The sequence below is a fragment of the Sminthopsis crassicaudata genome, chromosome 2 (genome assembly GCF_048593235.1).
Source record: "Sminthopsis crassicaudata isolate SCR6 chromosome 2, ASM4859323v1, whole genome shotgun sequence".
NCBI lineage: Eukaryota > Metazoa > Chordata > Mammalia > Dasyuromorphia > Dasyuridae > Sminthopsis > Sminthopsis crassicaudata.
In genome coordinates this window covers 47,379,899-47,394,025 of record NC_133618.1, presented here as the reverse complement: position 1 = coordinate 47,394,025, position 14,127 = coordinate 47,379,899, and the positions used below count along the sequence as shown (strand labels likewise).

The 14,127-nt window shown below is 37.9% G+C and overlaps 1 protein-coding gene across 1 annotated transcript in view; it reads left to right on the top strand.

The window, feature by feature from the left end:
• CDH1 (cadherin 1) overlaps positions 1-6,154 on the top strand; it is a 64,503-nt gene extending 58,349 nt beyond the window's left edge. The window contains exons 13-16 of the mRNA XM_074286128.1: positions 524-754; positions 1,948-2,078; positions 2,805-2,948; positions 4,490-6,154. Coding sequence (XP_074142229.1) covers positions 524-754; positions 1,948-2,078; positions 2,805-2,948; positions 4,490-4,699 — 716 coding nt within the window. The 3' untranslated portion in view covers positions 4,700-6,154. The remainder of the gene's footprint in view (positions 1-523; positions 755-1,947; positions 2,079-2,804; positions 2,949-4,489) is intronic.
• Positions 6,155-14,127: the final 7,973 nt, after the last annotated feature.

Genomic DNA, 14,127 nt, shown 5'->3' with positions numbered 1-14,127 from the left:
CTTTCATTTCATCCCCTGGCCCAAGTCATACTCCACAGAGGAAATTCGTGTCTATTACTACTCCCTTGAATTTGTGTCAAATGATTGATTCTTTCTGATCCTTACCCAACAGTGTAATATAACATAGCAATGGGCTCTGTCTTTGGAGTTCAAATGTGTTCCAGTTATATTACCATTGCAATCTTGATCACCTAATGCAAATAGATAGGTTGTTTATGAATAGGAAGAGCTCTACTACAACTAGAAATTGGACTCTGGTTTTGGATTCTTTGAGTTTCAATTTTTCAATTGGAAAGTGAAGAGGTTGGATTGCTTACCCAAATTCAAGGGTCCCTTTCATTTCTAAAATTTTATGAACCTACAATCAGTTCCCTTTGATGCTTTGTTTGGGTTCCAGTAAAATACAGTCAGCTTTTTTCATATTTCGCTTTAGTTCAAAGATTCTTAACCTACCACTGAAACTCTAGAGAGTCTAGATTTCAGGGAGTGTATTAATTTGTTTTTATTTATGCTTTCTTAATAGCAAGGGAATCTCTGACTTTGAGGCCCAAGAAAGAATTAGAAGTTGGGGAACACAAGGTCAATCTCAAGCTGACAGACAACCAGAATAAGGATCAGGTGACCACCTTGGAGGTGTACGTGTGTGACTGTGAAGGGGCTGTATCCAAGTGTATGAAGACAGGTGTAATTGCCCAGACCGGCATGGGTGTACCGGTTATCTTGGGAATACTAGGAGGAATCCTGACACTGTTGAGTAAGTACTAATTAATAGAACATCTTCTGGGAGTTCTTGGATTTCAGGTTCATCTCCTACAAATGGCGATGGTTAAGTTAAATAATCAAGTGTTTTTTAAGAACAAATAGGAAGAGATCTCTAGGGATTACTGTCCAACAGTGGAAACAGCAAATATACATTGAAGTTTCAACACTAATGATTTAGCCAAGTATCTGTCCCACAAAGTAGATCATAGCTTCTTTACAAAGGATTGACTAGTCTTTGAAAGAGTACGTATGGCTAGAAACCGTATTATTATAGAATAAAATAGAATATATTCACATTGCACTGTTAGATGCTAGATACACATTAATTAAATTTGATCTTTATGACAAGTAGATTGTCTTCTCATTTGAGAGCTAAGGAAACTGAGGCTAAGAGGTTAATAAAAACCTAAGCTAGGTTATACTAAGTGATTGTGTTTGAACTTAAGTTTTTTTTTTTTAATATTTTAATAGTATTTTATTTTTCTAATTACTTGTAAACATAGTTTTTAACTTTCATTTTTTATATGATTTTGAGCCCCAAATTGTCCTCTGTTCCTCCATGTTAAAATTTTTTTTCCACATTAGTCATTGAATCTGTTTAGATGGCTCTATCCACAGTCAATTTTGACTTTGAAAATCCAGTAACATACTAATCTATCACTTGGCTCATATTAGAATTCTTCCCTATTTGATAGAACTAGCAATAACTTACATTTGATTCAGATTCACCATTATATCCAATTTATACATTGGACTGGGAATTTAAAGTTATGTGTGTATTGAAATGCATTTTACCTAGTTATTTTTGATCAGAAATAGAGTTAGAAATGAGCTCAGTGTTGCGGCATAGATTTGGAGGTATAAAAGTGTCTTTCATATTTGATAATGACAAGATCCTTTTAATTGCCTTCTATGGTTTATTTACAGTAAAAATTAACTGAACCAGTGAAATTTAGTATTGAGATTTAAAAAAAACAACAACAAAATTTAAAGTATAATGATATTCCTTAATTTCACATTTCTCAGAGTATTCCTAACCATTCTCACCAAGATGTATTCAGATAGGCTTGGACCAGATTCTAATTATATATTCCCTCACCCCTGTTTTGTTTTGGTCACCTTATTATTCATTATTCTTTAATACTCTTTGATATCCTTCTCATTAGTGTGTTTCTTATCACTTAGCTTTACTACTGCTCCTGCTCCTCTTTATCCGAAGACGGCCAGCAGTGAAAGAGCCATTATTGCCTCCTGAGGATGACACCCGAGACAATGTCTATTATTATGATGAAGAGGGCGGTGGAGAAGAAGACCAGGTCAGTAGCCCCTTGAAAAAGTTCAGAGGCAGAGGTTAGTTATGTGTTAAATTAGGGTTAATCTGGACTAATAAGTAGACTTGTTGGGCCTTGATTTGTTCAGTTAATCCAGATTCTTTTGCTACTTTGTTAGGAAATATCAAGGCAATCCAGAATCTCTCACTGAGTGTAATTTTTCTCTGTTTTTTTAGAAATACATCTAGTTCCAATATAGAAAGAATAACTGACATTTATATTAAATATAACATTAAAGCTTTTATTACACATTATCCCATTTAGACACCAAGAAATACTGTATAGGTGCAGTCCCACTTGACATATATAAGGCAAATTGAGACTCACACAGTAATTAATATATGTAAGAAGCTGGATTTAAATTTTGTTCTCTGCTAATTTAAAACCCAAGACTCTTTCTATCTCATAGGGCTGCTATTTTAGAAATGCTTACACAAATATTTGACAGTAAATCAGCACCAATAATTTAGTATTTATATAAATCTTAAGTGCTATAGGAACTCATTATCATAATTAACTTTTTATGCCTTAAGTAAGGATACCCTTTTATTTCCTGCTGAAAACTAATCCAAAATTTTCCATGATCTGTAATATAAGAGTTTACCTTTGGCATACTTGGTTTCTTTTGGGGTAATCCCTTACTTATAATTTCATACGCTTTTTGTTCCTCATTTTTTTTTTTTTTTTTTTTTTTTTTTTTTTTCTGTATAGGACTTTGACTTGAGTCAGTTGCACCGAGGTCTGGACGCTCGACCAGAAGTGATTCGTAATGATGTGGCTCCGACACTCATGAGCGTCCCCCAGTATCGCCCTCGTCCAGCAAATCCAGATGAAATTGGCAATTTCATTGATGAGGTAACAGAACAAGTTCAAGAACCATAGTATTTAATTTGTGTTTAAACTTAGTGATTATCCCTATAGAGAGAAAGGGGCCAAATTGTCTTCTTTCCCCCCTTTCCATGGTTTCTCCTCCCTATTTTAGAATCTTTAACTCAATTTAATAAGGATTTGTAGAACTTCAGATCAGTCTTAGACAGTCCAGAAAGTCTGCATGGAGAGAATAAGAGCTCCTCAAATTAAAAACATCAGAATATTTATTCACTAAATCTAGTCAACAGCACAGGGCCTGAGGAAATGCATTGGGGACCTTGGCCCTTACCTTTTAAAACTTTTTATCAGTGTTTTGGACAAAGATCCTCATGGACATGGCTGTCAGATTTTCAAATAGTACCAAATAGGGATGTTGTGACAATCTTGATTTACATATACTGTGAGAGTCTAGAAGGACAGACCAAGTTGTATGGTGACACTTGTTAGCATTTATGCTTAAGTTTGAGAAGATGAACCCAAATGAAATGGGGAAAGATATGACTAGACAACAGGACCCTTAGGAAGTCAAGCTGGAAAGAACTTTAGATCTTCAAACTCAGGGGATCATGAACTTGGATAGAAAAAACTCTTGAGATCTTTATTTTCACCGATTTTTAAAAATCCTCTACATTTTATTTTATGCATTTAAAAGTATTATTCCCTAGACTTGACCAGATTGATATAAGAAAAGTTAAGAACTCATCTTGGTTTTTATTTTTTTTAAACAATAAGGATCTTATTAGCTTATTCTTATCTTTATCCTTAAGTAATAAGGATCACACAGAGTAATTAGGTGGTGCAGTGGATAGCTCCCTGGAGGCAGGAGAACCTGAGTTCAAATCTTGCCTCAGACACTGTGTGATCTTGGCCAAATTGCTTAAGTCTCCTCCAAGGTCATTAAATAACTGAAATACAGTTTGAACTCTTCTGCCCCCGAATCCAGTACTTTGACCACTGGGCTACACTGCCAACTTGGCTTGATCCAAAACTTCAGAGGGAGAAGGCAGGGTGTGTAAGGACCTTCCTGTGTGATCTTTGGTAATGTACTGGGCCTGTTTTCTGAGTATAAAAATGAAGGCATTGGACAAGCCAGCCTCAAGTCTTTTCCACACCCTCAGTCTAGGATCCTTCAATATTTTTGTAATATTTTTATATTTAATTAAAAATACATTTAAATTTAATTTTAATTAATTAATTTTAAAATTTAATTAAAAATAAAAAAGGAATATGTGTGTCTCTCCCCATATATGTATACGTGTATATACACATGCACATGAATGTGTGTGGGGGTGGGTGGGTGATCTTCCCTTCCCTTCCCTTCTTAGTAACCAGCAAGAAGTCACAGTGACCATGGAAGACGGGTACCCTCACCTTCTAGGGAGCTAGGTGGTGCAGTGAATAAGCGGGAGGGTGTTTACTGAATGCCTTTTAGGGCTCCATGTGCCATATTCCCCCCACCCCTTCTCGGGAAGATGAAATAACAAACCCAAAGGTTATGGCGGGCTAAGTCTCTGTTTCTCTCCTAGAACCTGAAGGCTGCTGACAGTGACCCCACAGCTCCACCTTATGACTCTCTACTGGTGTTTGACTATGAAGGAAACGGCTCTGAGGCGGCCTCCCTGAGCTCCCTGAACTCTTCTGGCTCCGACGAAGACCAGGATTATGATTACCTGAATGAATGGGGCAATCGCTTTAAAAAGCTGGCTGACATGTATGGCGGAGGGGAGGATGACTAAAGCCACACCTGAGCTGAACAAGGGCGAGAATCGGTCCCTAGTAGCTGTCATCCACAGGCATCCAGGGAAAGGGGCAGGGGCTCGATCGGTTCTATCCCTACCTCCCTTAACTGTATAACACAAATAGAAATTATTGCTAATTTGCGAGGTTAGTTTTATATTTTAAGGCTAGTATGTATCAATTCTCTGCTCCCACCCTCACCCTCCTCTCTTTCTAGTAAGACATGAGTAAAGGAAATGTATTTCAGAGGCAATTTTTCAGCCTTACAGGGCTTTGCTGCCAGGCAGTTCTTTGAAACAGATGGCAGCTGTCCCTTTACCCCGGTACCCCCCTTTATAAATGTGTGTAATGTTTTTTGTGTTTTTTTTTTTTCCATTTGTGCTTTTACACATTGCTTCCTTCCCACTCCCCTTGTCGTATCTCTTGCAAAAAGTGTGACTGCCCATGTCACTTTAAAAATTTGATCTCTGTAATGTTCATAAGTTTTCATTTATTACTAGTTTCCTACTTCTAAAGGTTGTGGAGTGACATTGGTCATGGGTCATTATTACCCAATGGATGGAGCATCCCCCTCCCCTCTGAAGTCAGGAGGACTTGCATTCTAATCCAGCCTCAGACACTTAGTAGCCATGTGATCCTGCAGAAGTCAACTTATCCCTCATGTGCCCTCAATATATAAATAAATAAATTGGGATATATATGCATATATTGGCGAGGCAGTTGGGATTAAGTGACTTATTTAAGGACTTACAGCTAGTGAAATTCTATCTATTGCACCATTTAATGACACCTGGTGTCATTCTTATCATTGAGACTGTTGGAGAGAGACTGGGAAAGGGGGTGGGAAATAGGGATTTTTTTTTTTTTTTTCATGTCATAATTAACAAAATGAAACCATGGTACACAAACTAGTTGCACTTGATGGGTGCAATGACCAAAGACTGAAAACGATAGGTTAGAGTGGAATCAATAGACAAAAGCTTTGGAGAAGGAAGCTTTTACAAGTTCCTGGAGATGAGGATTATTTCCAGGAAGAGCATTACCGTTCAAACAACGGTCTCACAGGTTCTGACATTCTGCACAGATTTACTAAGTACCTCCTTTGGGTCATGTCTCCTAGATGTACTAGCAGACAGATAACAAGAAAAGCAGAGGAAGTTAGCAAGCAGACATCTTTTCTAGAGATAGATTAAATTGGTTAAATTCTCTCCTCATAAGACCGGCAGGTCAGGTTCTGAATAGAGGACCTTAGACAAATGGCCATTGAGGCTTTGGTGCTTCCTGTTTAGCTCAGCCTCTGAAAGGTCTTTTGTTTTTTGTAGCCAAACAGTCTGTGATGATTTAGGTTCTTTTGAATATTGTACAGTGTGGGTATGGAAGTCAACTGTGACAAGTGACAAAACCCTTGAAAATGCATTTTTATAAATTTTATTAAATAATTTTGTTAAACTGTTGTCAGACTGTTATCTTATTCATGTAGGCGCCACAGTCCTATGCCTTGAGCTCCTGATCCTGGATTGATGGTGGATCCAAGGCTCAGTCATTCCTGAGAGTCTCCTGTGTTCATACCAGTTTTGAATCTTCTATGATTTAAAAAGTTCAGTGTCCAACAGGATTTTTTTTTAATTGTTATATTTTGCTTTGCCATAGCAACAACAATAATAGCTAGTATCAATAGTGGTAAGGGTGGTCTGCAGGGGCAACAGAGAGTGATATGGATTTTTGTGGCCTTTGGAGATGACAGGCTTATCCAGAACTGGACAGAAAGGTCAGGGAGGGGAACCAAGTTTCCTGCTAGGGGAAAAGATCGATGATAAGAGTTTGTTAGCACTGGAATGGAGTTTGAGAGAGCACTGTGGAAGGCAGTCAATAAACATGAAGTACCCACTATGTGCCAGACACTGGGAATATGAGGAAAGTCAGAAGGCAGTTCCTCAAGGACCTTACAATCTAATATGAGGGATGATGGATGCAGGGGAGATAACACACACACCAAAAAAAACCCCAAACAAACTGATGAAGTAGGAATGGAGGGGGCAAGAGAGGGCAGCGCTTACAATGGAAATGATGAGCTGGCTGTCCTGGGTGCTTTGCTTCCTTGAAGCATCCGTCTAGTGTTCCTGTTCCAATCAGAAGGAAAAGGGGGAAATGGGGTGCTGAGGAAGTGTTAGTTTCAGAATTGCGGTCATCTTTCAGGAAGATGAATTTCTAGAGATGATACTCAAGTCCATGAGTGCATTTGGTTGGGAAATGACGAGATTGTTCATTGTTTCCTTTTTATCCTTATATAGCTTGTTCAAAACCTCCTGCTCCTGGAGCCTCTCCCTCCCTCTGATTGGAGAGGATACAGGGTGAACCGAAAGTTCTACCCAGATGCTTTATTTGACGAGTGAAACAGTGGGTTGAGGTGATAAAAGGACAATAGATAGAGATGATAGTCTGAGAATCAGTAGTGGTAAAGCAGACATTAAATCCAAATTTCTGAATCATAAGATAATCTTCTGTTTAGCATTCAGTCTTCAGATTGATGTCCAACTCCTCCCTTTTCAGTTGTGACATTGTTCTGTTCTGAATTCAGAATTGCTGTTTCATGAACAAGACATTCTCTTCTTCAGTTCTTCTGTCAAGCCTGGAATTTTCTTCCTAATTTCTGCCTATTGGCTTCCCAGGCTTCCTTCAATTCCTCATCAAAATCCTGCCTTTCTTATTCCCTCCTAATTCTAGTGCCTTTCCTCAGTTGATTTTTTTTGCTATTTATCCTCCAGGGTGCTGTGATGACTGAGTTTGGATCTGGTGCTAGGGCAATACTGTCATCATCAATAACTAATTACTCTAAGCATAGGCAGTATACGGAGTTTCTGTCTGGGCTTAATAAGTAACTGGTTTGGGGTCTTCTGTGGTATTTGAAGGAAATAGCCTAGAGGCTGAAGGAAAACTGATTCATCCTCAGGCCAATTTTGTTGTTGAATCACATCAGTCATGACTCTGTGACCACATTTAGGAATTTTTTGACAAAGATACTGGAGTAGTTTGCCATTTCCTTCTCTCTCTTTTTTTTTTTTTTTTTAAACAGATGAGGAAACTGAGGCAAACAGGATTAAGTGACTTGCCCAGGGTAATGCAGCTAGTGTGTGAGGCCAAGATTTGAACTCATGTGGATGAGTCTTCCTGACTCCAAGCCCAGTGCTTTATCCACTCTTACCCAGCTGCCTCAGGACAATGTTATAATATTATGTAATTCTGTAGTTTCTGACTGCTAGGATTGCCCACACACACATTTTAAAAATGACTCCCCAGTAATACTATATAACAAGGAAAGATATCTCATTTTAATCTAAGCACTCCTATCTTATGCTTTGGTTCAATCTGAGGAAAGGAAAACAAATTCTTGATCCTAATCCCCTTGACCCTCCTTAGATCACACAAACCCTAGTGATGTAAAGGCTATGTAGAAATTGGGGGATGGGGAGGAACCAATACAAACTAAAACATTTTGTTGAACGATACCAAAAAAATATAACTATCAGGAATCAGATACCTTCTATAAAATTATTTTCACGGAAGTGAATCTAATTTTATTTACTTGAAAGTTCCCTCCAACAAGGGCATATTGCTGCAACCCAGTTTTCCTATGTGACTTGTGTCCATGCCCTCTCAGAAGTTTTCCTGCCCAACATAGCCGAAGCCTTCTTCCATTTCACCTGACATTGCCAAGGGACCAGTGGAATGCTCTGGCCATCCATCTGCGATCTCTTGCTCTTGTTACAGGACATTACCAGCCCATCTCTTCCTGTCAATACAAACAAAACTACACGAGTTAATCAGTTCTATGTGGAAGTGCATAGTACACTTCATGAGTTCTCTGGAAATATGGTTGGTCATTGTGTTGATCCATCAAAGTTATTTGTCTTTACAATATTACCATTATATACATTTTCCTCCAGATTCTGCTCATTCACTTTGCATTAGTTCAAATAAATTTCCCAGGTTTTTCTGAAATGAGCTTCACTATTTCTTACAGTATTTCATTACTTTCATATAACTTGTTCAACCTTTCCTCCATTGATGTATGCATCCTCAGTTTCCAATTTTTTCTGCCACAAAATAGATGGTATAAGTATTTTTGTACATATGGGTCTTTTTTTTCATTGATCTCTTTGGAGGATAGACCTAATAGTTGTATCACTGAATGGAAGTGTCAATACTCAAGTATTGAGCTTAAACTTATTAGCTTAAAATAGCAATAATCAATGATCAGTATATACAATTTAAAATAACTTTTTGGTATAATTCAAAATTGCTTTCTATTATGTCTACACTAGTTCACAACTCTACCAACAGTAGATTAACATGCTATTCCTCTCTCAATCTCTCCAGCAATGTTTGTTTTCCTTTTTTGTTAAATTAGTCAAAGTGATGGGTGTGAAGTGGTACCTTAGATTTGCATGTATTTGCAATTCTCTAATTGGCACAGTGCCTGGCACATAATAGGTGCTTAATAAATGTTTGACAACTTACTAATTATCAATAATTTAGAGCACTTTCCATACTCATCTTTTAATATTTCTGAAACAGTGGCCTATGAGTTACCATTATATCACAACAAATAGTATCAAAAAGATTGGCTTTTGTTTTCATGGCAAGATTGCAGTCAGAAAAATTTTGCAGTTTTCTGAAAGCAATCCAGCCTACTCTCTTCACATTCTCAATCCAGCTCAATTTTCCATCTGTGTAGTCTAACCCAGCCTTCTATATCAGCGGGATGTCCATCCAAATTCATGAAATCTGGGCAATCCACATTTGGTCTTTGACAAAGATCAACAACTTTCTGAAAGATTACAGCTCCCTTCCTGGAGGCTCTTCAATGCTTTGGGATTTAATGTAATTAGAGTAATGTCATCCATCAACAAAACATTTGGAAGACTTCATCATCCATACCAAATACTTCCTTGACCTGAACTCTGCTCTGGACCAGCTCCATCATGTTGGCAAGCACAGTTCTGTTTTATGCTTCATCTATTGTTTATTACCAGCGTGCCTTTGCACAGAGTAACTTGCATCCTTATAAATTTCAAGGAATCTCAAATGATTTTGATATATAGATGGAAGATAATTTCCTGTAAAAGAGCCTTTGGGGTTGGACCTCCCTTCTCTGCTGAAACAGCCTCTCCCCCCTTCCAGCCTCCCCTATCTTTTTCCTTTTGCTGCTGCTGCTGATTCTTTCTAGCTTTTATCTTGTTATTCCCCCCATTCCTTTTAGGCTGTTTCTTTATTACTGTGTATTTTTCTCTTAAATTCAAGGTGGGCTCAAAGTTCACAATGGTCCCAAATTAAACTCATACCAGTCTTTATTCTCTTTAGTATCATTTCTACTTTCTCTATAAGCATATTTTGGATTATGTTGGTAATTCCACCTTTTGTCCTTGAAGGAAAAAAAGTTTGTTAAAATAACTTTTCTTCCATTTATATCAAGTCTTTTCCTGTCAAAATGAGATCTATTTCATTCATTATGGTGTTATTTAGTCATTGATATATCTACTAACACTTTTTTTCCAAGAAATCATGATATAAAGACATGAAGCTTATCTATCTCCTGGACTTCTCTCATTTTTTTCTTCCTGAACCATGTTTTCCCATATTTCTCCCCATTCTTACTTTCACAGTACATTCACCAAATTTGAAAATATATGGTGATTGGATTTGTAGGATCAGTTTTTCTACTATTTCATTCTCAGCATTAAATGTTGGGATATAGGATTCAATTATGAACATGGCATTCTTGCAAATTCTTAATACTAATGTAGTAATACATGATGGATCATGGGGGGAAAAAGTTTTTTATAGAATTTGGGGATAGGGTAAAACATTTGCCAGGTACTTTGCCTTTCCAAGAAGTTGTGAACTATTTAGCAGTTATTCTTTGCTCTCTTTGCTAGGATTCAACCCCTCCAGGAACATGCTTCTTTCCTGGTCATTGCATAACAAACTCATGTTTAGATTACCAAGTGACATATTAACATTGATTGATGCTCTAAAACTTATTTGATTGTATCTCTCTCCTTTCCCATCACTTTGCTACTATCACTACAGAAGCAGAAGAGATCTGCAGTCAGATTGAAGGCCTTTGGGGGGAGGAAGAAAGAGGTTCTCATGGATTGCTATAAGGCACAAAGGAAAAAGAGCAATAATCATTGATTTGAGGGACAGCAAGGTGGCATAGTGATAGAGCACCAAGTCTGTAGTAACGATGATTTGAGTTCAAATCTGATCTCAGGCTAGTTGTGTGATCCTGGACAAGTCACCGAACCCCAATTGTCTTGCCAAATAAATAATCAATACCTCCAGTACTTTGCTCTGTGTTGCCTTGCTAATCTTTTATCTGCTATAATATTTAGATCTAATCAGCTATAATCTTTAGAATAAGAAATAGCTTTGTGATTTATAGTAAGAATATAATCCTGGGTAAAAAGTCTGCATAACCAATATGCTGTAGTCCCAGGTAAATACTTATGTTAATCTTGAATGTGTATTAAACATGGAATCATGATGATCATCTTCATATTAAAATATATTGATCTGCCCTAAAATATATTGATCATTGATTATGATGGAATTGGATGCCCTGACCTTTGTGTAAAAGATTATTTGTGACTGTGACAGGATGAGTGATGCAAAAGGGCATTGATGTGCACCATAACAAGCCCATTTATATCATAAATTATTCGAGACCTATAAATAACTGTGAATTTTGTATCTCAGGGTCTCACACATGTGGACCTCACCTTTGTTTCTCTTAATAAAGGCTTTTTTTTTTTTTTTCTCAAAAAGGCTTCTCAGTTTTTTCTTTTTTTTTTTTTTTTTATCAGCAACATATATTTATTAAGTGCTTTCTATGTGCCAATCAACATGTTAAGTGTGGAGATAATATTAGCAAAAAGAGACTCCCTGCATTCAAAGAGCTTGTGCTCTAATAGACACTGATAAGTTGGTTACACCTGTGTGTGTGTTGGGGGGGGGGGAGAGAATGGAGGGAGTTCATGATGTCAAAGTCAGAAAGTAAATGGCTAACTGGGTCTCTCCCCAAAATGGAAGAATTCACCAATGGGAGATTACAACACTGCAGCTTTGCAGAGGGATGTTTCCCAAGAAGGCCACAAGAGCAGATGGATATTCCCAAGTGTTGAGGGATGTCCCAAGGGCAGACTGCAGCCAGGCCCTGGTGGCCTGGAAAGTCAGAATCCAGCCAGAAGGGCACTCCAAAAAACTTAGCCATGATGTGTCTGTGATTAGCAAGGTTGGTTCTCTCATAGAACATTTAGTCTATAACTGGGGTCATGGACAGCAGAATCTGACAGATCCCACAATCTGGTGACTTACCTTTTAAGAATCTGATAAGCTCTCTGCTCCTGTGAATGATTGGGGTAGGACTTTTATGGAAGAAAAGTGCTTTAATTTCTTCATTAATTGATAAAGAATAATCTCCCTCAAGAACTCCATTACCAGTAGGAAAAAGGTAAGAAATAAGTACCTTGAGAAGTAGGGGGTGTGTGAGGAGTCTTATGCTCCAGACACTGAAGATGGGAGTAGAGAGGGAGTTGCTATGAGTCAGTCATAACTTCTGAGAATCACAGCTCCACAGGCAGCTCCTTCCCTCCTGACCCACACCCTGGCAGGGGACTGGAGAGCCCACCACCTTGACTGGATGCTGGATTGGGTGCTTCCTTGGCTGTTACTCAATGGCGCTCCACCTCCACCTTTGCAAATCAAGCTGGTTCTACCTCCCACTTGGTCCCAAAGCTTCCTCTCTGCTGAAATGTTTTCTTGATCACTTTGTCCTGCATATTCTGGATACATGTCATTCCACTAGTTCTGGTAAATGTTCTAGCTCTCACCTTCCCAGCTATGTGCCTGAGGGACAGTTCTACTGCAGTGAAATAGCCCACGACACAGTTCTTGTGTTCTTGGGAATCGGACCACCCAGAACAGACCCGTACAACATGTTTCTTCAGGCCTTTATTCTCCTGCCTCAGTATCAAAAGTTTCCCTCAGCCATTTATTGTGAGATACTGCTTTATTCTCTGCAGAGAATTTTCAGATCTTTTATCTCTTAGACAATGAGATGGTACAATTGGGATTTTATCCTACCTCAGATACTTAATAGCTATGTGAACCTAAGCAAGTCTCTGAGCCTATTTCTCTGTGGAAAATACTTGTGTGAATTCCCTTCTAGCTCTAAGACTGTGATGGATGAAATTTCTTTTACCTTTTCCCTATCTCGGGAAATCAGGTCCAAGCCTCTTTATTGGTTCTGTAGGGCTTCTTCTTTTTTTTAATTTAATTTTTTTTAATAGTTTTATTTACCAGATATATTCATGGGTAATTTTGCAACATTGACAATTGCCAAACCTTTTGTTCTAATTTTCCCTTCCTTCCCTCCCCGCCAGATGGCAGGTTGAGCAATACATGCTAAATATGTTAAAGTATAAATTAAACACAATATATGTATACATTAGACTAGGGCTTCTTAGAGGACTTCTTTTCCCCCTCACAATCCCTTTTCACCCAGAAATTTTGATATGATCCTAGGTATATAGTTATATGAAAACTGTATGAAATAGACAAGTCAAACATTTACTAACAATAAATCATAATGTCATGATCCCATATGGAGTCACAACTCAGTTTAAGAAGCTTTACTTTAGACTCCACCATGTGGTTGTATTGAGGCACAGAAATTACTGTGAAATTTGTGAGTCTCTGGCTTAGAGTGGGAGTCACAAAAAGTGTGTGATATTCCTTCTATCTTGTCTTTCTTGTACTTGAAGTTTCTCTGGCTCTTAGGTGGGAATTTCCTCAGTAAGGAAAACCACTTGGGGCCATTCTAAAGCAGACATTAGCGCTCCCAAGATCCATTTGGAAGGGACCCGTCTAACCATCCATATATCATAAATCCAAATCAATGGAAACTTGAATTTATTATAAGGTCTCAAAACTTCCAGTGGGTCTTTGGGGCGCTGCTTTCTCACCACATGTGATTCCAATTTGATATAATCTTATCCCAAACAGCATGGAATAGTCATTTATGATTTTGGTTCTTGGAGGGGCTGATTTTGGTCCTTCCAATTTCAAATGGTAGGTACGGACTATAAAAAAAGCTACTTAATGGAATTTCATTCAAAAGATCTCCATTTGTTCCCTTTTATTCTGGAAGAGAACCAGTAACATCCTGAACATGATGGCTTGAAGTGAGTGAGAAAGAGCTGCAGTGCTTGGATTTAAAATAAAACTTCCTAAAGAAGCTGGAGGAAGAGCTCCTGGAATTAATTTTCACCTAACTAGTAACCAAGTTTAACACAGGAAAATGAGCTTTTTTTTTGTTGTTGTTAAATTCATTCATCATGGATTAAGCTAAGAATGTTTTTTACCT